Source organism: Cynocephalus volans, chromosome 12 (assembly GCF_027409185.1).
Source record: "Cynocephalus volans isolate mCynVol1 chromosome 12, mCynVol1.pri, whole genome shotgun sequence".
Taxonomy (NCBI): domain Eukaryota; kingdom Metazoa; phylum Chordata; class Mammalia; order Dermoptera; family Cynocephalidae; genus Cynocephalus; species Cynocephalus volans.
Genome location: NC_084471.1, coordinates 10,914,130 through 10,938,463, shown reverse-complemented (window position 1 = coordinate 10,938,463; position 24,334 = coordinate 10,914,130). Strand labels below are relative to the sequence as shown.

The following is a 24,334-nucleotide window of genomic DNA, read 5'->3' as shown; positions in this document are numbered from 1 at the left end:
TATTTTAACATGACTGACTTCCTTTCTAATCCTAAGCTTTTAAAAAGATTTTATGCATTTAAAATTGTTATTCCGAGCAGGGGCTCATGAGCTTCTTTTCGGAGTCACAGGCAAGGTTAAGACCCCTCTTCTAGAAGGAGAGGGGGTCGGTCATGCCCCGAGCTGCTGGCCTGACGGGTGAGGAGGAGGGCGGGCCGTGGGAGTGCAGATGCCTGCTGTTGCCCTGTGCACACGTGCACGAGCATGTGCAGATGTGCACGAGCGTGTGCAGATGTGTGAAGGGCTGCCGGTCTGCATATGAGCGCACATGTGAACGTGTGCATGTGTGTGTTCAGGGGCAGGCAGGGAGATGTGTGGTGGAGGACAGGTCCCCCAGGGAGGTTAAGGGAGCACATCACCTGCCCTTTGTCCAGCCCTCAGCCTTCTATGTGTGTCTCCACCGAATGTCTGCTCGCGGTTTCTGGAGGGCAGGGGGCAGGTACCGTGTCTCCTTCATTCCGGGTTCCCAGAGCCCCTGTGGGCCAGACACAGAGGCAGGCCTCAGTGAGGGGGTGTTGAGTAAATGAGTAAGGTGTGATGGATGTCACCAAGGGGAGGAGGGGCGTTCAGGATGGGAAGGCAGGCTGCGATTTCCCCCATGCAGAAATCCCTTCTTCGCCTCCTTGATGCCTCCAAGGCTGGGGGTCTCACTGCCTTAGGAGGCTGCAGGTGGGGCCCTGAGCACGGAGGGAGCATATGCTCTGCCCTTGAAGAGCACAGCCTACGTAAGGGTGAGGGGCCCAGGACAGACCACACTCGGTTCAGTAGCTTCAATAAGGGGGGCCGTCCAAGGCACTGCAAGGGCCCAGAGGAGGCGTCTACACCCCCTGCCTAGGAGTCAAGCAAGGCTCCCTGCAGACACACCTTCTTTATGGGTGGGCTCCAGAGACTGGGTGAGCCCACAGGCAGTGGGACCCTGGCCCCCAGAGGCCTGCCTGGCCCTATCTCTTCAGTGGTGGCATCTGCTGAGTCTCCTTGGCCGGAGCCTCCTTCCTGTGGACCATCCGCCTGGGTTTCCTTCCAAGCTGGCAGCCCCTGCTCCCTCGCCTTCGCCTCCCCCGCTCCGGCTGTCCGCACTGGGCACCCGGCTTGCTGGGCATCTGGGAATCAGAGACTTTGGCCAAATCCAATGAGTTCTCATACGATGAGTACACCAAGAAGTGGGACTGGGGGCAGGGACAAGGAAGGGAGGGATGGCTTACTCCCTGTCCCCTCCCCCATGGGATCTCAACCCATGGAGATGCGACAGCTCATAAGCAGACCCAATCAGCCCTGGCAGGGCCATTTGTCGTGTGGGGAGCTCCCCGTCGATGGAGGCATGTAAGTGGGGGGAGGCCGAGGACCATCTGCCCAGCAGGTCCGTTCACTTAATGGAGCAGCTTTCTGTCCCAGCTCCACTGCTGTGTCACCTTGGGCAAGTGCTGTTGTCTCTGGACCTTCCTTTTCATACCATAAAGTGGGTGTAATAACGTCTGCCATCCTGTCTTCCAACGTTGACATGGGCATAGGCGGAGCAAGTCCTAAACAAACATTAGAAGATGGGATGGTGTCAGGTTCAAATCCTGGCTCTGTCCTTCACTAGCTGTGGCCTTGAGCAAGTCCATGAAACAGGGATTGCACCCCTACCTTGCAGGCTGTTGTGAAGGTTCCTGTGGAGGTTGGTGACAGCGGGTGCCCCAGCAGGTGCTTCTGCATTTTAAGGCCTCCTTATAGCCGTTGCTCTTCGTCATTTTTTATTCCATTTTTTATTGAGGTAAAATACACATGTGGTAGAGCTCACAAACCTTTGTGTGCAGCTCAAGGCCTTTTCCATACAATTCCTCTCCTGTGACCACCACTCAGGCCAAGAAGAACGTCTCCAGCCCCCAGAAGCTCCCTCCCCCCAACATAGGTACTCCCCCAAAGTTACCTCTCTTCTGACCTCTTTCACTGTGGATTCCCTTTGCCTGATGTTTAACTTCATAGCATTGGACTCAGACGTCATTTGCTCTGTCGTGTCTGGCTTCTGTTGCCCAGCACAGATCCATCCATGTTGTGTGTGTCAGTAGTTTTTTCTTTTTCACGGCTGAGTAATACTCCATCACATGGATGTCCTGTAGGGTTTCTCAACCTTGGCACTGTTGACATTTTGGGTTGGATAATCCTTTGTTGCGAGGGGCTGTCCTGTGCATTGTGGGGTGTTTAGCAGCATCCCTGGTCTTTACCCACTGGATGCCAGCACCCTGTCCCCCCCCAAGTTGTGACAACTAAAAATGTCTCCAGACCCGGCCAGATGCCCCCAAGGGACAAAATCATCCCTGGTTGAAAATCACTGCCCTACCCATTCTCTTCTTGATGGACATTTGGGTTGTTGCTGGGTTGGGGCTGTTTCCAATAACACAACTGTGAACATGCTGGGATGTGCCTTTTTCTGGACTTATGCCAGCTTTTCTTACCCCATGCAGGATCTTGCTGGGTGCTAGTGTGGGCCTCTATTTAGCTTCAGTAGTTATTGCTAAGCAGCCTTTTCAGAGTGGCTGTTGCCCATAAAGATTTGTCGAATGAATGAATGAATGAATGAGTGAATGAGTGAATGAGTATCCTCTTAAAGCCCCAGGCCCATAACATAGATGATGTGCGAAGATGGTAACCACTGTTACTACAGCACGTGCCACACGGGCACCTCCAGAGAAGGAACTGAGCCTGCTTCATTTCGGTACCCCGATGCACAGGTCAGGTATACAGCAGGTGCTCCATGGATGCTTGTGGACCTGACCCTAGAGTAGCACAGAGCTGCCCAAGAACCAGGGTCTGGAACCTCAGGCCTGTGAGGGCCCAAGGGCTGAACTCCCCATCCTTGGGCCCTGTGGGGACCAGCAGGGTAGGGACTCTCATATGGGGGCTGGTCTGCCTTCCCCACCTCCCTGGTCCAGGAGGATGCAGCCCCCAGCCCCCTTCCTCCACTTGATTTATTTAGACAACTGAGACATACCCCGGGAAATGGGTCAGATTTCAGATTTGACAAAAATAAAAACAAACTTGGCCACCTCCGCTAAACCCAGCACTTCCACCCCCACCCAGCCTCCCAGAGCCCCCCGAATTACAGAGACTGTGACTGTCAGCAGGGCCTGCGGGAAGGAGGGTGGTGGTCGCCATGGTAACCATGCAGGCCTCCAGCTCACTCCTGGAGAGGAGGCTGCCCTGGGGCTGCTTCTGTGTCCGGCACTGCGTGTCCATCCGGTCACTCTTCTGTCTAGGAACTGGTGGGTGTGAGGGGGCCCCTGGCATGGTGGCTTCCCTGATGACCTTGTCCCCCAGTCTACACCTGGCTTTCTGAAGACTTAGCAGCAGGGCGTGGGGTGGGATCCGATCCAGCTGGGCCTCTTCCCAGGCTGGGGGACTTTGAGGCAAACAGCCCTTGCTGGCTTCCCCTCCTGCCTCCTGTAGGTAAATCCTTCCTTCTCAGCCACAGCAGGGCCCAGAATATCCCCCTTCCTGACCCAACTGGAGCCACCCAGGCCTGGGCACCCAGCAGGGGCACAGCCACACAGGCTGACGGCCAGGCTCACCGCTGACCCAGGCCCAGTCTGGCTGGGGCCCTCAGGGGGAGAAAGTGTGGATGAGAGAGAAAAAGTAAACATTCCACTAAACACATATCAGTTGAGCATCCCTCATGTGTCAGGCTCTGAGACTGGGGACAGCTGAGTATGTGGCTGAGAGCATAGAATTTGGAACCCGCAAGAGGTGGTTCAAGTCCTGCCCCTGCCACATACCACCTCCTGGCTGAAACTTCCCCAAATTTGATATTGAACTCACAGCTCTGGCTGCCTGCCCCAAGATGAAACACAAACTGAAATGTCAAATGTTGGTGAAAATGGAAGTCAGCTTTTATTCAGGAATACTGGGGACCTGAGGAGACATGTTAGACTAACCCATCTCTCCGGTAAACCTGAAGGGGAATGGCCAGGTAAAGCCACCTCCCAGACTCAGGTTTACTGAGGGATTTTGAAAGAGGAGGCTGAAGAATGGAACGTAGGAAATGAAAAGCAGGAGGGAGGGGCGCGTGAGCAGCGAGGGCTTCAGGCAAGGTCTCAGGTGCAAGGTCTCACCGTGACTCTGTCTAGTTTCTGCTCCCGTCCTTATCTCAGGGTCTGATCAGTATGTGCAGGTCTGCAGCTTCCGGCTGGCTGGAAAACTACATTCATGTAAATAATGTCCTCTTGCCCCATAACCAAGGTTCAAAATATCAAATAACCATGGGAAAAGAGGGAACTCAGAGAGATGCATGCCAAGAAAAAACTGTGCCTTTTAAAAATTTGCCTCCAGCCCATGCGGCTGTAGGTCCCAACATGGCTTCAGTCCTGCTCACTCGGATATTGTCTGTAAAATGAGGGCCAGTTTGGGGGAACTTTGCTGAAGTTCCAGGGCGACCCTGCTCGTGCCAGGTCTCAATCAATTGACTGATTATTTTTAAAAGGCGCTGAGTGAAGACTCAGGGGTGACAAGGCAGACATCAATCAAAAGGGCTTGTAAGAGCTTCTCTTTTATTTTCTACTCAAGGTAATATTAAGTAATCAGCAGGTAATACCAGCGTGGGATTCTCAGTCCTTTTCCTGGTGAGGTGGCTTTTCCTTTTTTCTCCAAAGCCCAAAACTGGGAGACCCCTGGCCCTGTTGCAAGAGAGGTTGACATGGAAAAAAGGTTCTCTCTGCTGAACCCCAGTGCCACCCCTGGTCCCAAGAGTCTCTGCTGTGTGAGCTCCACAGCCCCCTCAGCTCCCTGCCTCCCATGCTTGCTGTAAGGTTTAAATGAGATAATGCATGCTGTTTGATTAGGAAACTCTGTGACAAACACCCAAGACCACAAGAAATGTCTGTGATGGCTACTATTATAACAGTTGTTAACCTGGTGCCTGGCACAGCTGGCACTCAGTATATGCTTATTACTTCTCTGGTTGGCTCTGAGGCTCCAATTCTGAGGACTTTGGGAGGTACAAGCAGGAGGGGACAAAGTGGGGAGTGGGGGTGAGGGCCCAGGCCACTCGGGAGGGCTCGCCCAAGAAGTTGCGCTGGCCGGAGGTGTGGCTGACACACTAGGACGGCTCCACAGTCCCCAAGGCCTGGTGTCGAGGACGGCTTTTGCTGCCAAGGCAACTGTGCTGATTGGATTGCCATTGATCTGTTTCTCCATCTGTGTTCCTCAAAGGCACTCATGACTGCCTGTCAGGGATCTAATTTGCCCGAATGACCACCATGTGGCCGTGCTGAGCGGTGCCATGCATGCGGAGCTTGGACATGTGTGGAAACATCAGGTTTCCATGGGGGTTTGAAAATCCAGCCATGGCTCTGAGGCCCCCATGGGTGGGGAGCCTGCTGTCTGAGTGTCAACTCTGGTTTGGACTCACTGTATAGGTTGGACAGGTCTCTGCCTCTCTGTTTTACATTGGTGCAATGAGGGATTGGATGAGTTTCTCTCTAAGGGCTTTGGCAGGGCTGCTCGGTGACAAAGGTCACCCCAACAGGAGTGAGAGTCTTGTGGGGGTAAAGTAGGCAGGGTGGCTGGGTCCCAACTGCATGGCCTCAGATGTCCATTGGGGGCTTTGAGTCTCACTGTGAGAGGCAGTGGGGAGCCACTGAAGATTCCCTGCCCTCGTGGGGATAGCACTCAAGCCCTGCCTGCTCTATGACCCAGAAATCCTCTGCTGCTCTCCTGGGGCCTCTGTCCTCTCTCAAATTGTCCCAGAACCCCACAGCTTTGCTTGCCTGTGCTCTCGAGTTCTTCAATGCTTGTGACTAATGGTGCAAACATTAGGCATTGGGCCAGGCCGCAGTATCGCTCAGCTTGGAGACCTTGACTTCCCCTGACAACCTCCTTCCCCACGCCCCGTGGTCTGGTTCAACTGCAAGAAGGGCTGTTGCCTTTGATCCTGGAGCCAGGGGGAGCATGTCAGGTCTGTGGGCAGTGATGCCAGCTCTGGCCTGACTTCTGAGCCTCGTGGGCTCTTGGAAGGGACCCAGGCTCTACCATCTGGGATTTCTCCAAGTGGCTCTGACTAGGGGCTGAGATTGTCCATCCCTGGATGTCTGAAGCTGAGCAGTCTAGAGATGAAAGCCACTCTATCTGCCCCCTGGAGTCACTCAGTGCAGTGGGCAAGTCAGATGAGCAGCAAAGCAGTGCTGTGCAGTGGCCGTGGGCAGCGCTTAGAGCCAGTCTCGGCCACCCATGGACTGTGTGACCTTGGGCAAGTCACGTCAGCTATCCAGGTCTGTTTCTTCATCTGCCCCCAGTGGGCTATGGCGAGAGCTAAGACATGTCCCTAGGGTGCCTGGCACATGGTATTCATGGTTACTGCCATGTTCCTTACTGTTATGTGTACCAGACCAGGCAGGTAGGGAGCACTTCTGGAGAGAAGGCTGAGCCACCACCTGTGAAAGGTGCTTCCAGGGAGCTTCAAGAAGAACAGGGCTGTGCAGGAGTTTGCCTGGTGGGGAGGGTAGAGGAAGGAAAAGCACACACAAAGCGTGTGCTTGGGGACAGCAACGAGTTCAGTGCAAGCCACTGCCTGTGGGAGGTGAGACTGACCTGAGGAGCTCACTGAGGTGAGCGTCTAGGAGGCCTTGGTTGATGGGGAGCCACGGGAGGGTTTTGAGCAGGGGGAGGCACAATCAGAGTTGTGTTTCAGGCAGATTAATCTGGCAGAGCAAAACAGCTTGGGGGCAAGAAAAGCAGGCTCTGGTTTTGTGTCACAGCTCTGCGCTTTTCCAGCTGGTCACCTTGGGCAAATCTGTTCCCCTTTGTGTCTTAGTTTCCTCATTTGTAAATGGGGCTTATAGTAGAGCCGTTAGGATTAAATGAGATAACACTCAAAATTCTCAAATAGTGTTGGGCATACAGCAAGCGCCTGGTTATTGTGTGCGGCTGATTGGAGGGACAGAGACCAGAGCGGGAGGCTAGAGAGGAGGCTGGTGCAGGGTCCAGGGTCTGGGTGAGACCCTGGGGATGGCTGAGGCCTGGGGGGAGGGAGGGGCAGCCATGGGCAGGGACAGGCCATATGTTGCGGAGGGGTGCACTGGCCTGGTGTGAACCTCAGCTCACTTCCCACTTGTGTAACCCCGGAGAGGCCCCTCATTCTCCTGAGCCTCAGTTTTCCTCATCTGTAAAATGAGCCTGCTGACCCTCACTGCTCAGGGCCCTAGGAAGAAGTGGGCACCGGGCTCCTGGGAGACACCTGCTCTAAGTGCACTTTGAGCTTGAAACTGGCAGGAAGGACAGAGGGAGCGGAGGGTGGGGCTGGAAGGAGAGAGCACGACAGGCAGTGGGGAGAGGCAAGGAGGTTGGGGACGTTCGCTGGTAATTAGAACGTTTGAACTTCAAAAAAGTTAATTAACGATGAAACTGCTGCTGGAGCGATGCTCAGGCTAGAAGGGGGCCCTGGCAGCGATTGAAATTAATTACAGGCTGTGGCTGGAGAGTGGCAGCAGGGTGGGGGGACAGGAAGGAGCAGGGCTGGGGCGGCATCCCAAGGTGAGTGAGGGCAGGGGAGGGGAGGGAGGCCGTTGTCATGGGAACCGGGTCAGTCTCCCAGCAGGCAGGAGGGGGCGGGGCCTGGCTGAGGTCCGGCTGGCCGGCTACGCCCGAGCAAAGGGCAAGGGCTGTGACGTGAGGGCTCAGGGGGTTGTTTTCGAGACACTCGAGAATCACTGGATACCAGAGGGGGCGGGGCCTGTAGACATTTATTTGTTCATTCAATAAACATTTACTGAGTTCCTTCTAGATGCCTGTTACTGTTAGAGCCATGAATGCGAAATCCCTGTCCCCTTTGGACTGAGGTTCTAGCAGGGGATAAAGACAATGAGGAGGGGACAGACAGCTTCAGGGCCTGGTGCGTGCTTGGTAGGGAAATGGTAGAGGTGGGATGGGGAAGCCCCTGGGGGTGGCAAGGTGGAGTGGGGACTTCTCAGAGGAGGTGACAATGAAGTTTAAGGGTCAGCCCTTGAGGGTCTTGTGAAGAGTGTCCCAGGTAGAGGGGACAACAGGTGCAAAGGCCCAGTGGAGCATGCCTGATGTGTCTGAGAGGCAGCAGGGGTCAGCGGGGTTGGAGGGGATTGAGCCAGGGCAAGGGCAGAAGGAGATGAGGGGAGGGGGTGGGGCCTTGCCAGCCAGGGTGAGGGCCTCGAAGTTTGTGCTGACATAGACAGGGAGCCATGGCAAGGCTTTGCACAGGGGAGGGAGGTGATCTCACTGATGTTTTTAACTGCTCATTGCTACTGCAGGGAGGCTGGATCAGACGGGCCAGAGCAGACCCACTGGGGCCCGTGGAGAACCTCCAGAGGTTCAGAGGTGGGAAGGGGCTTGTCTGAGACCCCAGAGTCCGTGCTGCAACTGGAGCTCAAATGCAGGTCCCTGGTCTCCATGCTGTTACTGCTTTTACGGCACAAGGGCTGCCTTTCTATTTCCCGATGCTCAGCAGTGGGGGGTTGTAGGCAGTGTGTGGAGAGCTCTATCAGCCTCTCTCCTCTCAGAGAAGGAGAAATTACTCCCAGTTCCAGTCACCACCTCTAAGGTCAGTCAGACTTCATGGTCTGGAAGTTCACTCATTCGTGCTGTGTGGCTTAAGTCCATTTTACCATTTTACCTTGGGTTGCCCTCTTTTCAACTAGGCACTGATTTTCCAAGGCCCCAGGGCTCAGTGAAGGTGGGAGACACCAGTCTGGGAGATCTGAGCAGGCTGCAGTTTCTCACCTGCATAATGACAGGTGGGAGGCTGCGAATGACACAAGCTCCGAGGCCCCTTGGAGTGCTGACCTCCCTGGTTGCGTGACCAGGTGGACTGAGAGCAGTGGGGCTGCACACGGTTGGCTGTGCTCTAAGACTGGACAGGAGTGGCCAGGAGGGAGGGAGGGAGGGTGTTTATGGAGGTGCTTTCGGGATGAGGAGAACAGCCTGACGCGGCGTGCGGGAGGGGAGCCTTATCATCCCAGCTCCAAGCTAGTGCCCCAGAGCCCCTGCCCGAGGCTGGGTTCAGAGATGGTCTCCAGATCCCCTTGGCTGCAGTGACATTCTTCCTGGGCAGGCCTGAGGAGTCCGAGCCCCGCCCCGCTTGGCGCTGGGACTGGGGCTGGCCTGGGCACAGGCATTCTGGAGTCTGGCAGTGAGCTCTAGCCCCGGCCATGGGGAAGAAGAGAAGGACAAGGGTGTCCAGCCAGTCTCAGCCACACTGGAGGGTTCTCTGTGGGCTCCAGACCCAGGCCTCGGCAGAGATGGAGGGGCTGTGGGACAAGGGAGGAGAAAAGTAGTCAGGGAGGGGAGACAGTGACAGTCAGGGGTAGGTGGTCAGAGGTGGAGAGGGCGGGATGGTCCAGAGGTGGCCTGCCAGCCAGGTTTCTGGGGACCTTTCCCTTCCTGGGCTGGAGGAGAACGCTCAGGCTGGGGTGGGGGGGTGGTTCAGCAGGTGTTGGCTTGGTGGGGTTGGGGTCCTTTGGTGGTTTGGGCACTTGTGGCCATGTCTGCTGTGATGGGGGTAGGCTGGCTCCAAGCTCTTTGAAACTTGGGCATTGACCCATTCAGGGATCTACCTGGAGGGGGAAGAACCAGACACGGGGTGTGTGCCTGTGTTTGTGGTGGGTCTGGGGGGAGGTGGTATTACATTCCAGGGTGCACCCCACCCCCCATGGCCACGGTCAGCCACTGTTTTGTCCTTGACTCGGTGTGCACCTGGTTCGAATGTGTCAGCATGCTGGTGATCCTGCTGAACTGTGTGACCCTTGGCATGTACCAGCCGTGCGATGACATGGACTGCCTGTCTGACCGCTGCAAGATCCTGCAGGTGAGCCCGGCCTGGCCCATCCACTGTGTCCCCATGCCCTGCCTACCATGTGCCGTGCCCTGCCCACCGTGCTCCCATCCCCTGCCCGTCCCTCCGTGCCCCACCCCTCCAAGCCACGTCCCCACCACTGGCCCTCACTTGATGGGCTGTCCTCTTCCTCATGCCCAACTGGTCTTAGCCATTCCCCTTGGTGATCCTGTCTCCCCTCCATTCCTCTTCTCCATCTTGGGGCCTCTGCCAGGTGGGAGTAGATGGAGTCCAGACCCCCATCTACTCCTACCTGGGTCGGCCTCCTCCTGGTCTCCCAGCCCCAGGCTCCCCACTCCCCATGCCAGTAAAGCACAGATGGCTCCGACATTCCTCTGCCTACAACCTGCCCTTCCTCCCCAGTGTTCCTGGAATAAAGGCCCTGCTCCATAAGCCACCCTCGATACCCTTTAGGAGTGGGCCTCTGGTTTCTCTCCTGTTCTCATCTCCTGAGGACCCCAGGGGGGGTCCTGTAACCCTGTGCAGGACATGTATACTCATAGTGCAGGGTGTTAGGGTTGTACCCATTTTACAGATGTGGAGACACTCAATGCTGCTTCTTGGGAAAGCAGACTCCTCCTGGGAGGACTTGCTCTCTGCTTCTTGGGTATAGGACTCAGTAGATCCCAAGCAGCACTGGGCCACAGAATCTCCTGTGGCTCTTGCTAAAAATCCAGACCCTTGGCACATCCCACACATGCCAAATCAGCATCTCTGTGGTGGGTCTGGGGTCCGAATGGGGAACAAGCCCCTCGGCCACCCCAGCCTCAGGCCCGTTAGAACTGATTAGCCTGATGTTGAGCTCACTGAAGACTCATCTCTGTGTCCCCATCACCTGCCCACATCCTGGCACACAGTAAGTGCTGAGCACATGTTTGTGGAATTGAACTGACTGCAGCTCTCACTCATCCTGGAGAGAGGAAGTCCCCCCAGGGCCCGTCCTCAGGAAACATGCACTCATCTGAGCCCATGGTTAGGGACACATTTGGGGCCTCCCTTGTGAGCAGAGGATAGCAGCACTGAGGCCTGTGACTGGGGCTGGGGGGTGGGATGTCTGGTCTGTTTTGAGATGGCTCCTCCCACAGGAGCTTTGGAGTCAGACCAGCCTGAGTTTTAGTCCTGGTTCTGCCACTTACCTATTGTGTGACCTGGGACAATCACTTAGCTTCTCTGAGGCTCAGTTTCCTCATTTGTAAAATGGGGCTGCCCATGGGGTCCTTGTGAGAACTAGGAGAGAGAATGCAGGTCAAGTGTCTAGCCAGGGCTTGGCAATTATTGGGGAAAATATGGGAGAACCCCTGCCCCACCCCCATCTGGGTCCCTTGTCATTTCCCCTGGGCTTAGGGAACAAATAGAATGGATTGTATTACCCTGGGCAAGTTCATTCCCCTCTCTGGGCCTCAGTCTCTTCATCTGTGAAATGACTGCATTGAACCTGGGTCTCTGAGGTTCTCTTCCTGCCCAGGAGAAGTTTCTGGGTCTCTCGTGTCCATGCCCATGTTCCCACCTCACACTGTGGCCCAGACCCCTGGGTCCTGCTCTGCAACCTCACTCTGTCCCTTGCTTCTTTCCTCCTGCCTTCGCAGGTTTTTGATGACTTCATCTTCATCTTCTTTGCCATGGAGATGGTGCTCAAGATGGTGGCCCTGGGCATTTTTGGCAAGAAGTGCTACCTTGGGGACACATGGAATCGCCTGGATTTCTTCATTGTCATGGCAGGGTAGGTAGTGCATGCCTGACAGGTCCTGGCCTTTGGTGCAGCACACCAGACATAATTTAGATAAACTCTGGGCTTCTTGGTGATGACGATGAAGTTGTGGTCATATGTGGGGCCCTCTCGGACCCCTTGGCAGGAGCAATGATGCCCCTTCACTAAATGGCCTGGACAGACAGACAATCCTTCCTCCCTTCTTTTGTAAGTCGTGTGTCCTCCTGCACTGCCAGCTGACACTGGGTCCATTTTATGTTAATTCACTGAATGACCTTGAGAAAGCCACTTAACCTCTCTAAGCCTCCATTTACTCATCTGTAAAATGGGAATGATCATTGTAGCTATGTGAAAATGAGTACCTAGTAGATGTCAGCTATTATTATTATTATCCCAGATCACTTACCAAGTCAGGGATCGACTCGGAGACAGACTTGAGCACTGTCTGCATCCAAACCGTGATTATTTCCACCAAGGCACAGCCACAGAGAGAGGCCAGGCTGCAGCTTAGCCCATGTGGAGCACCTTGGACCCTTCTCTGTGCCTTGTTCCTGCTTTCCTGTGTCAAACCCATTCATGCATTCACCCACCAGCCAGGGATTGAATGAGCTTCTCCTGAGTAAGGAAGGTAAAGAGGGGGAGAAAGCCATGCAGACGCCTTTCCTTCCCCACTTCCCATCTGGGAGAGGCGTGGATGGAAACGTCTTCACACGCTGGGATGCTCTGGGCAGAACATGGTCGTTTGCTGAGAGCATTTGACCCAGGACCCAGACTCATCCAGGCTGGGGACCCAGGGGCTTGAGGGCTTTTCTGAGGAGGTGACACACAAGAGCTGAAGGACGAGCAGGCATTACCCAGGCCCCGTAATGGCCAATGTGGCCGAGGTGGGGAGGAGAGAGAAGCCTGGGACTGCGGGTGTGTGGGATCAGATGGGTGAGTGCGCGTGGGAGTGCGCACGGGGGTCAGAGTGCGCGTGTGAAAGTGTGTACACGAGTGTGTACGCGAGCGTGTACTGTGTGCATAATGCTGTTGGGGAGGGGCAGCGAGAGTGGTCCCGCACGGGGCTGAGAGGAGGACTCAGGACGTGGAGAATCCTACCAAATACCCACTGAACTTCACAGACGTGCTCCGAAGTGAATGATTGTTTCACTGAGGCTTTTAAAAACGTCACGCGTCCTCTAAGCGTCCTTTCCTAACACCCCATTCACTTGCACAACCATATCAACAGCTACTTAGACCTGGCTGGAGGTCGTGTGGCTTCAGGTGGCCTCTTGTGCACTGAGTCACCCCTATCAAGTTCCTCCTTCTGACTCTCATTCCGGTTTGGCTGGAGAACGCCCTTAAGCAGTTTTTAAAGAAAAGGTGTTTGGATGGTGTCACTTTTCAGTCCTGCCTGTCCAACGGATATTCCTTTGATCTTTGAGTACGAGGGACAGTTTACTTGTCTGTGCTGTTCTAGAGTCATATTTTCCTCCCCTGGAACCCTGTACACCTTGTGACATTCAAATCGACAATCTAGTGTTGCAGGTGAGTCTCGTACAGGTCTGGTTCTTCCTTCCTGGAAGTTAACCTTCCTTTTCCTCACTAGAAGCTTGTAAGGTTTTCTCATCATCTTTGGAATTCAGACCTTTCTCTAGGGCAGGTCTGGGTGTAGGTTTGCTCCCTGTGAGGACTTCCAGAACCACTGTCCTTCTGGAATCCCCATTAAATAGTCCCTCCTCTATATTTCTTTCTTCCACGTTTTCCTCCTTTCTGTCCCAGGTTTTGTCTGTGATATGAGAGAATTCCTTGACTCGGTCTTCTGAATCACACATGGGCTTCTCGGCAATGTCTTTCCCCCATTTACTGCCCTTGCTGGAATCGTTCCTTTCCTCTGCATCTTTTTAATTCCCAAGAATGCTCCTCGTTCTTGCATTTCTCATCTCTCCAGTAGCTTCTGACTGTTCTTGTTTTATGGAGGTAACATTCACCCAAATCTCCTATGGATACTAATTAGGCTTCTTGGAAGTCGTTTCCTGATTCTGGAAGTAGACTTGTGTCAGAGTATAATTTCTAAAAAGTTTTAAAAAATGAACCTTATACAAATCTTAGAATGAACATGTATCACAGATTTATTCGTATCACTAAGGAGGGAACCAGCAGGATGGTAATCAGCAGAATTAGGAAAGCAGGTGTTGGAGAAAGAATGTGGGAAGAAAGCTGGGTTAGAATCAAAGCTGGCTAAGGATCTACAGGGCAATAAAGCCATAACCTTTGAGGTTCTCTCTCCTACTAGGAGGAAATTATGTACCCTCTGCCAGACAAAAATCTACAAGTTAACAGGAAATTTCAAAGTATCCAGACCTTTAATTAATAGCAAATAGTCAGTCAAGCAAAGGTATATTCCCCTAGATAATTAAATAATCCTTAGATGGGTCTGTTAAATTATGATCCACAATGACATTGAGAGAAATGTCACCCTCTCTCTGCCTTACTTCTGAGTTATGGGATGAATTCTCCTAACTCCTGGTTCAGGGAAGTTGTTTGCTCTGCTGGCTCTGCTCACTGTGTCCCATGAGAGTCCCTGACTTGCCCTTTTGACTTAAAGTGTCTTCTCTATTGCTTAGTGACTCCCTGCTGTCTGCTTATATTTATCAATAAAGACCACAAAGTCTAAGCTGGCCAGAGTGAAGAGCTGGCCTAGTTTTGCGTGGTGGCGAAGTCTCAGTTGGATATCTTCTCCTGGTCTCTGGGATGGTGGCAGGATGGGGTGGGGTCTACAGGCCAGCATCCTGCAATGCGTGCAGTCACACAGGGCCCCCTGCATGGTGTCATGCTCTGCTGCCCCCGTATTGGAATTCTTAATCATTCATGAACAAGGGGCTCTGCATTTTGACTCGGTATCAGGCCTCACAGATGATGGAACTGGCCTTGGCTGGGGGTCAGATTCAAGGGGGACTTTTTTGCTAGAGTCATGAATACTCACATGTCCTGCCCTGTGCTGGATGCTGGGGACTCAGGTGAACCAGACCTACCTGGTCCTGAAGGTCCTCCTTATCCTCGTGCTAGGGACAGCACGGGTGGAGAGAGCAGGATGGGGAGTCACAACCCCGGGCTCCAGAGCCCAGCTCTCCAGTTCCACTCCCACCCACCTGTCCCCAGAGCCACCTGCCCATCTCCCACAGTTCCACCTGGCTTGGTGCTATAAATGTTATTTTCCCAGTAACACGCCTGACATCCCAAGGATGTTTTCTCCTTTCTTGACCCTCCCCTGCCCCAAATTACTTCTAGCTATGCAGGGTGACAAAGAACCTCCAAGTTGGAAAGTTCCTTAGAGAACACAGCCCTGATCTCCACATCCAGCGCGGCCAGCCCCCGCTTGCGTGCTGCCACTGTGGGGAGCTCACTGCCTCACACGGCAGCCACCCCCAAATAGGGACAGCCTAACGTGCTAGCAAGCTCGCTCTTCACCGAGCTGACATCTGTCTTCCTGTGGCCCTGCCTGATGGTACCATTCATTCACTTATTCATGTACTAAATCAACGTTTATTGAGCACCTATTACATGCTGGGCCTTGTGCTAGGCAGTGAGGACCTGAAGCTGAACAAGCCAGATGCCCTTCGTGATCTCATGGAGATCACAGTTCAGAGAAAGATACAAAACAGATAGTAGATTAATTCTAAAGTGGGATCAATGCTCTTGCAAAGAAGTACAGAGGACCGTGAGGTCATGGAATAGGGATCCCGTTTTCATTGGGGGGTCAGTGTATGGTCTGAGGAAGAGAGGTCTGGGGGTGAGTAAGAGCTGGCCAGGCAGAGGGTGGGGGGAAAGGGTGTCTCAGCTAGAGGGGGCCACATGCAGGGGCCTGATGCGGGTGCTGAGGAAGCGCAGGGAGAGTACAGGGGCATGTTGGAGCCCAGGGATTCTGAGGGTGGGGTGGGTGCTGAGAGGTGAGGCCAGAGAGGGGACTGGGGCTTGATCACACAGGGAGGACTGGAGGCTGCAGAGACGGTGTCACTGACGCCTGGCAGTCCTTCAGAAGTTGGAAGGCGGCTCCTGTCCTCCCTAAGTCTTCCCTTCCAGATGAAATGTCCCCAGCCCTCCCACCATTTGTCAAAGGACAACATTCCCAAGAGGCCTCACCTGCTGGACTAAATTCAGGCTGCCCTAGTCCTTGGCCAGAGAACAGGATGCCAACCTCCTGATGGCTTATGGGGCAGAGGCAATGGGCTGCCCTCGCCCCAGGGAAGTGTTGGATTCTGGTGACCTGTTGATGGCCATGCTTCCTGCCACCCCCAGGTCTTGTTCACCCTCCAGGCCAGGTCTCTCCCATCCTGGAACTAAAAGCAGGTGATTTTTTTAAACCTAAATACCAAACTTTGCATTTATTGCTATTAACTTCATCTTACAATGGCTCTTGGGGTCCCAATTCAGCCGCTCGTTACATTTACTTCCTGCGCTGCTCAGCCCAGGACAGCGAGCCTTGTGGCACCTCACCAGAGACCCTTCCAGTGTGTGACAAAGCCCGGTAATCATTTCTCTTTGTGTACAGTTGATCCCACTTCATTGACATCGTTTCAGCAACACTTTTCTGCCTTTGTCCATTAGGAGGTCATGAAATATTCAGTTACGTTCTTGATGAACTTGAGATATTCATTATCTGTATATATTCCTTTGTACATCGTGCTAGTTATTCTACCTCCTCCCCCAGCCAAAAACGTGAAATGGACTTGGCCTGGGCACCTCTGTTAAAAGCTTCCCCAAGAACTTCGATACCTGGTCTCTGGGGTGAGCCAGGGCTGGAGGGTGGGGCTGCGGGGACCTCTCCAGGTTGAGCCTTGCCAAGGGCATGGCCAGTGTGGGCCCCACTTGGGATGAGTGCAGGGAACAGGAACTGCCTTAAATCTGAAAGCCCTTGAAAGCTCCAGACTGCATCCTGGGAGGGCCTTGGTGTGGAGGAGGGAGCAGCTGAGGGATACAGGAAGGAGCAACCGCCATACTCCTCAAACACACGCACAGCCAGCCTTCTCAGAGCTCCTCAGACTTCAGGGAGCGTCAGGATGACTGAGGCACATGTTAAAATGCAGATTCCTGGGTGCCTCACCTCGGGATCCAGACCCAGCAGGTATGGCAGGACCTAGGAATCTGTATTTTAACCAAATGCCCAGGTGGCCCTGATGCAGGTGGTCTGTGGGCCATACTTAGAGGAACGGGTTCATCTGACCCTCACGGCGGCCTTGCTGAAAGGTGGAGATCGCATTTGCAGTTCTGGGAACCACAAGCAGGGGAAGGACGCGGGGGGTGGGGGGCAGCTGTGTCTCTGCATCTGTGTCCAGGCTCTGCATACCTCTTGTGACAGGTAGAAGTACTTTGTGAACAGACAGTGGGGACTCCATATAAGAATTTCTATGGTCATTGATAATATTAATAAGAATAGCGGTGACATCAGTAACTCAGCACCTCCGCCAGAGGGTGGGAGGGAGAGGCGGGTTCGGGATTTATCGTGGAAACACCTCCTGAGTGCATGCAGGGAGCAGCTTCCCTGCACTGACTCTTACAGGCTCTTGGGAAACAAGAAGTGAACAAGAATTGTTTCTCAGCTCTGGACTAGAGCTTTCTAAAAAGACAGGCAGGCACGTCCCCTCTGTGGTTGCTGGCTGAGGGTTCCTTTTGTCCAAAGTGCCCCATCAGTGGACTTATAAAAGCAAAGGGAATTGAGTCCTCTTAGGCGTCATCCAGGGCGTGACAACAAGAACATCTCCTGTTTGCTGAGTGTCCCTGCGGCCTGATGTTGAACGTCATCTTGTTTAACCTTCAGATGCCATCTGTGAGGGAGGGGCTGTGGTCAGTTCCACTTCACTGGTGAGGCGTGGTGTGACAGGCAGTGACTTGCTCAAGGTCACAGGCTGGCAAGGGGCAGAGCCAGGAGTTGAACGTGGGGAGCTTGGCTCCACCTGCTGGGATTGGGTCCTGGTTCTGTGTAATTGCTGGGTGTATTTGTCAGGGGTGCGTTTGGCTGCAAGTATTAGAAAACCCAACCAACAGTGGCTCGAGTAAATCCTGGCTGTGTTTTCTGACATAACACAAAGTTCTGAGGTTGGTGGTTACTGGCAGTAGCTCTGCGACGTGGGGGCTGACATCCTTGTGATTTTCCAGGCTTTTCCTCATGGTCGCAAGGCGGCTGCTAGAGCTGTGGGTGTTTGGATTGAAGGCAGGAAGGGAAGGGTGAGGAGAGACAGCGCTATGCCAGCCATGCCCGTTCACTTGGATCAGGAAGACACTTTCTCTCCCAGATCCCTCCCCTTCCCAGCACACTTGGCCAGAACTGGGTCTCACAGCCGTCCTTAACTGCAGGGAGGCTAAGAAAGCAGAAAACATCACTGAACTTGGCTACATCAGTCAAGAATTCTTCCCTGGGGTCAGGCAAGATCGGAAGAAAAGAGAATGCACTTCAGGTGGGCCACTCTCAGAGTTTGCCACATTTCCTTTCCTTGGGCCTCAGTTTCTTCGTCTGCCCTCCACCAAAGCTGTGGCTCTACCACGTCTCCAAGCTGTGGTCAGAGCCTCTGGAGCTCTTTCTGGGCTGGCTGGGCAGGGCCCATGTTGTTGAGAAGTCTAAAGTCAAATACCAACCTGTGCAAGCTCCACAGAGGCTAGTGCCCACCAGCCCACCCAGCCTGGTCATAGGGGTCAGAAGGTCATCATTGGGGTTATTTCCAGAAGCTTCTGGAGCCTCTGCCTCCTGAATGGCTCTGTGTGCACTATCAGTGGGTCAGGAAAGCACTCCAAAAGGCTGGAGGCCCAGGGCACCCTTCTGGCCCTGTCACTGACTTTACACACTGACTTATACTGGACTTTACAGGTCTGTCTGCCCTGAAGACAGGGTGCTGAGGGGACAGCCAAGGCTAGTCACCATCCTGGAGTCCCCAGATCCTGGCCCTGGGCCAGGAGGCGGGGGAGGATCCATGACATGTTTGTTTCCTATCTGTCGCACCCAGGCGCTGAAGCATTGGGGGAGCCATTTTCTTTAAGCTGAGCTGCCACTGGATGGGTGTGGACCTGGGAAGGTTCCACTGGGAACCGTAGTATGAATGTTTTTCTCATTTGCATATAGGGCAGGGTGGGAGAGAGGGTGATAGTCGCTGTGCAGGCCCGTATCCATGGAAACAGGACGGTAGACACCATGGGAGATGGGGTGGGGTGTAGTCACTAGAGAGTCTCAGGCCGCAGGCTGAAGAGCCAGACACTAGTCAGTCATGAATCAGGCAGGACTCTCTCAGTTGCATGGGACAGGAACATTGAACCTGGTTCAAAGGAAGCTTCCATTTCTTTTACTGAAAAGCAAGGGGTCTCTGGCTTCAGGGCCAGCTTGTTCCAGAATCCTGAAAGATGTCACCACACTGTGTGTCCTCCAATCCCACAGCTCTGCTCATTCGTCTGTGCTGACTTCCAGCCCTGGAGCTCTCCTCTCAGATGGCAGGGTGGTGGCAGGCAGCCCTAGGCTCACAGCTGACTTCCTTCTGTTCAGGAGGAACCTTTCCTTTCCTGCCATTCCAATGAGTCTGGAACTGAGCCTCCTTGCCTTGGATTGGCTGGTGTGGGGCACGTGCTCATCCTGGAGCCAATCACTGCAGGCCAGGGTAAGGCATAATCACTGTGCTCCTATTGACCAGGCCTAGGTCAAGGCCCACGCATAACACATGGCCTGAGAGTTGGGGGGATGGACTGCAAGCATCCCAGGCCCTGTCAACCTGGGAGCCCAGAAGTAGCTCCAGCAGGCAGAAACTGGGCTGCTTAGGTGGTTTACCACAATCCGGTGTTTCCTGATTGTCCTGGGCTCTTTTACATCCATAGTGATGTCACATCCTCACAATCCCGAGAAGTTAGGGTTGTTAACCCTATTTTGCAGATGAGGAAATGTAGGCTCAGAGAGATGAGTAGCCTGCCCCAGGTCACACAACCTGTATGGGCCAGACCTGGGATTGCAGGTACAGCTGCTCCCAGAGCCCATGCTCACTCACAACATGAAAGGATTTTACCTTTTCAGAAGTCAAAATACATCAGTTGATTTGCCCCTGAGGACTTGGGAAACCTCGCTAGCCTTCAGGAAGGTGTGAGTTGAATCCCCTGAAAGATACATTTCCCCCAAGCTCTGGTAGAGCTTAAAGTGTCTCTGCCCCACCCAGGGCCCACTTTCTAATTCCCATCTGCTATGGTGCCAAGACTACTTTGGGTAATGGAGCTAAATTTCTTGGGAGGCAGACATGATGAGGCATACTGTGGACACATACTACGAATATTATTGATTGTTGATCTGAAGTTCAGATTTAAGTGGGACTCCTGTATCTATCTGGCAATTTTACCCAGAGATAAAGCCATTGGAGTAGTCACCGAAATGGAGGCTTGTAGAGAGAAGGCTCAGGGTCTCCTGCCACCGACGTCCCCAGGGCTGCCCTGGTTTCCACCTGCCTGGGGTCTGTCTCAGTAGCCCATCTTTTGACTTTGTGGCCAACCGAGCATTCTTCCCCCAAATCTCCTTGTACTCTGAACTTGGCCTGAGTTGATTTTAGAGCATCTGTTTCCATATCAGTCAAGTGGGCTTAATAACCTCTGTGGTCTCATAGGATTTGTGTGAGGAAATATGGGTGTCTTAGTCCTTTTGGAGTACTATAACGAAATACCATATAGACTGAGTGGCTTATAAACAACAGAAACCTATTTCTCATGGTTCTGGAGGCTGGTCCAAGGTCAAGGGGCTGGCAGATTCAGTGTCTGATGAGGGCCTCTTCCTCATAGATGAGTCTTCTCGCTGAGTCCTCACATGGAGGAAAGGGCAAATGAGCTTCCTTTGGCCCACTTTACTTTTTTGGTGGCTGGCCAGTAAGAGGATCCAAACCCTTGACCTTGGTGTTACAATGGCCTATTTAAAAGGGCACCAATCTCATGAGGGCTCAGAGCCCTCATGACCTAATCACCTCCCAAAAGGCCCTACCTTCTAATACCATCACCTTGGGGGTTAGGATTTCAACATCAGAGTTGGGGGTGTACCCTAACATTCAGACCATAGCAGTGGATGTCATGACCCATAAATAAGTCCTAAGGTGCTGGTCAGAGTCAAGGGTTAATGTTATTCCTCCCTAATTCTCTCCATTATTTCCTTCCTCCCCTTCTCCTTGCCTCCCTCTGTCTCCACTGAACACCTACTGTGTGCTAGGTGTTGGGATACAGGCAAAGGGTGCTGGTCTAGTGATCAACCTACATGAGCCTGAGTCATCCCAGAGCTGCCTCCTGACAGATGATCTGCGGCTTCCAGCATCTCAGCTTCCCTTCCATTAGCTCCATCTTAACTTACATTTTAAGAAAGCCCCTTGCAAAGATTGAGGAAACACTCTATTTTTATCAGCAACACACAGAAATCATCTCTTAGGCGGGGTATTTCCTGGAAAGATGTTGAATCTCAGTCATTTTTTGTTGCTTCTTGTGGGCTCCAAGCTTTTTTTCTGATTATGTCCCTCGAGTTATTGGACAAGCTTGCCTAGGGAGCCGGCCTCCAAGCCAGGCCCTGGGCCAGGCACTGGGGACCCAGCTGGGAATCTGAGCCAGCTCCTGACCTGAGGAACGAGGACAGTACAGCATGTGCCTCAGAGCCAGAGATCCAGCGGGGCACAAGGCAGGAGAGCACAATTCTGCCTGGGGCTGAGGTCTGGAAAGCCCGGGAGGGGCCTCCTGCGACTCATGGGCATGTACGAATAAGGCAACACATGAGGCTGTGGCATGATAATAGCTCACACTCGTCTGGCTCTTGCTGGTGCCAGGCTCTGTTCTCAGCCCTGACTCTGTATGTGAGCGCGTTTCAGTTCAATGACTTGCCCAAGGTCACATGGCGCACTAGCAGTGAACTGGGATTAGAACCCAGCTCCAGGCTCTAACCATTGGACAGCTCTGCCTCCAGGGATGCTGGCCCTGCGTTGTGGCCACCTGCCCAGCTGAGGGGGGTGCTTGTGAGCCAGAGGTGGCGGCCTGCTTCTGGCCTGGATGATGACGATGAGGTGTGGGTGGTGGGGATGGGTCGCACAGAGCACCTGGATCCCCTATACCTGGCTGTATGACTTTGGCTCTTTCTAGCATCAGCTTCTTGGTTGGCAGTGGTGAAACCCGGTGCAAACGGGACCCAAGACCCAAAGAGAACGTGTGGGCTCATGTAACTGGAAGAACAGAGAGCAGGCCTGAGATTTGGGTTCAGCTGGAGGGAGGTGCTCCAACCATATGGTCAGGATCCTGCTTTTCCTTCTTTTGTGTTGGCAAAATTCTCAGGCCACCACAGAGGCAAGGTGGCCATCAGCACCTCTCTGTTTTGGTTTCCAGGTGGCAGCTGAGCCAGGGAGAGCACCTCTTCCCTGCGGTCCCAGCTCAAGGCCTGGTCACCCCTCATGGCCCACCTGGGGCCACGTGCCCATCCCGCACCAGTCCTGGTGGCAGGGCAGGGGTGTGGCGTCCTCTGGCGATCAGCCCTGAGCCTCTAGGCCTCTCTTAGGAGACAGGAGTCAGGGAGGGAGGCTGTTCAGAAGCAATAAGTTGGGGGTGTGCCCTGAGGAACTGTCCACCCTCCCTGCCCACTCTTGGCACCCTGGCATGGCCACACCCGAGCCCCTCTCCCCAGGTGACAGTTGGGGAACTGAGTTCAGCCACTCCCCTCCTGCGGTGATTTCAGGACAGCAGTGCTCCCTTTAAAGCCAAATTACCTAATTAGGCGCCTGGGAGCTTGCAGTAGGTTCTCGGGCTTCCTGTTGATTTTTTAAAGACTTTTAGCACTGAAGCTGTGTGATAAAGTAACTGTGTAATTAATTTCTCACTCCTGAAAGTGATGTCTTATTTGGGGCCTGAGGGAAGTCAGGCCGGTGGTCGTTCGCCCACAGAGCGTCCCTACTTCACTTTCTCTTTTTTGGAGTGGGTGCAGGGGCACCCAGCTCCCAGGCGGGAAGAGGAGGAGGATGTGTCTTCCATCACAGATGGGCTTCAGCAGAGACTGGGATGAGGCATTCATGCTGTGTAGATTCCCTGTACAGCAGCTGTGTGTCACACCAGGTGGGCTCAGGGTGAGTGACGGCGGAAGACAAGGTCCAAGGGGGAGAGACGGGCGCCCTGGGGGCAGCTGTACTGCTGCTGTTGGCAGAGCCCATCTTGCATCCCCTCGCCCCATGCCAGGGTCTCCTGCCTGCAGACGGTGGCCTGCCTGCTTTCTCCAGAACCGTGGGGTGCTGGCCCTCATCCCGCAAGCTCTGGACAAGGCCCTGGCCTCTGCCCCATGCAGGTCCAATTCGAAGGCAGCTCCATATGCTCTCTCGGGGCTGCCCGGTGGAATCGCTGGTTGTCTGCAGCAGAAACCTGCTCGTTCACAATCCTTTGTGGACTTCTCCCACATGCCCCTTCCTCGCTGTGCTCCCTGCAACGCTTCCCAAATCAATGGCTACTCTCGGGTCCTTGGCTCAGGATCCAGACAGGAGGTGTGCACAGGGCGTGGCAGGAGCCAGTGCAGAGAGGGGTGGGAAGAGGCTTCATGCAGAAGGTGTTCTTGGAGCAAGGAGAATCAGGAGAGAGGGCACTGTGTCGAGGAAAGGGGGCGAGAGGAGGATGTGTGTGGGGTGCTTGGTGGGCCTGGCTGGGCACCTAGGATGAGCAGAGTAGGAGCAGGAACTGGGAAGGTGGACAGAGGCCAAATTATGGAGGGCCTGGAAGGCCATGGTCAGGGCCTTGGACTTTGTTCTGAGGGCACTGGGGAGCCATTGAGGGTAGAGGAATGACACAGCTAGATCTGAGCTTTAGGAGGTTTCTAGTGACTGAGTATGAGCTGGTAGGCAGGAGGTCAGTCTGGAGGCTGCCACAGCTGTCGGGAGAGAGAGATGGTGGTGACCCAGACTAAGACAGAGATGGTGGAGTTGTCATCGTACTGTCCCAGTTTGGGCAGATGGATGTGCAGAGTCGCCATCAGGACAGCGAGGTTCCCAGGGCAGGGGCTGAAACTCAGTTACTACCTCCCAGCTAAGTGCTCTTCCTCATGTCCCCCCGTCCTTGTCCAATGCCCCCCTTTCTATCCTGTCCCCCCCAGAGAAGAATAACTACTGGACTCTCTGCCGTGAGCTACTGTGTATTTTGAATTCACTGAATGCGTTTATATGCTGTCTTTTCCCCCCAGACAGGAGATGCAGCCACAGCAGAGCACCCCGATAGGTTCTTGAAATGTAGAAGAGTTAGGACCCAGGAGAAATGTTCAGGCAAATGCATTCCCTGGAAGGAGGCACAACGTTGAGACCTTTCGTTCTGCTAAGAACTCAGTAACCTCATATTTCCCCTTTTGACTTCATTGCCAGGAAGCTCAGAGCTAAGCACTTGACACTAAATTCTATAAGAAGTTTCTCTTGGGGAGTTTTTCACTGGGGCCCCGAGGGCTGCAACTAAGGAGGTCTCGGCAATTTTTGCAGCAGACTATAGGTGTGTTCCTGTGCTGAAGGCCTGGTCAGGGGTGCAGGGAAGCGGCTGTGCCGCTCCAGGCCTGCCTGTCCCACGTGGACCTGCTCAGACTGGGAATCTTTGGGAGTCTTTGGGAGGCAGTGGCTCCTTCAGTTTCCCTCAGAGATCGGGCAATGGCAGAGGTTGCCCAAACCTGTAGCCAAAGTTACGTGAGTCTGATTGGCCTATGATGGCAAGGTCGGGGTCTGGGAGGTGTTTGGACCCTAAAGTTTATTAACTGGGTAATCATGGGCCTCGGTGCCATCCAG

At 53.9% G+C, this 24,334-nt stretch overlaps 1 protein-coding gene across 1 annotated transcript in view; it reads left to right on the top strand.

Annotated features, from left to right (window-relative positions):
• Positions 1-24,334, top strand: part of CACNA1I (calcium voltage-gated channel subunit alpha1 I) — a 97,949-nt gene that overhangs the window by 11,306 nt on the left and 62,309 nt on the right. Inside the window, exons 2-3 of the mRNA XM_063076312.1 lie at positions 9,733-9,844; positions 11,458-11,591. Coding sequence (XP_062932382.1) covers positions 9,733-9,844; positions 11,458-11,591 — 246 coding nt within the window. The remainder of the gene's footprint in view (positions 1-9,732; positions 9,845-11,457; positions 11,592-24,334) is intronic.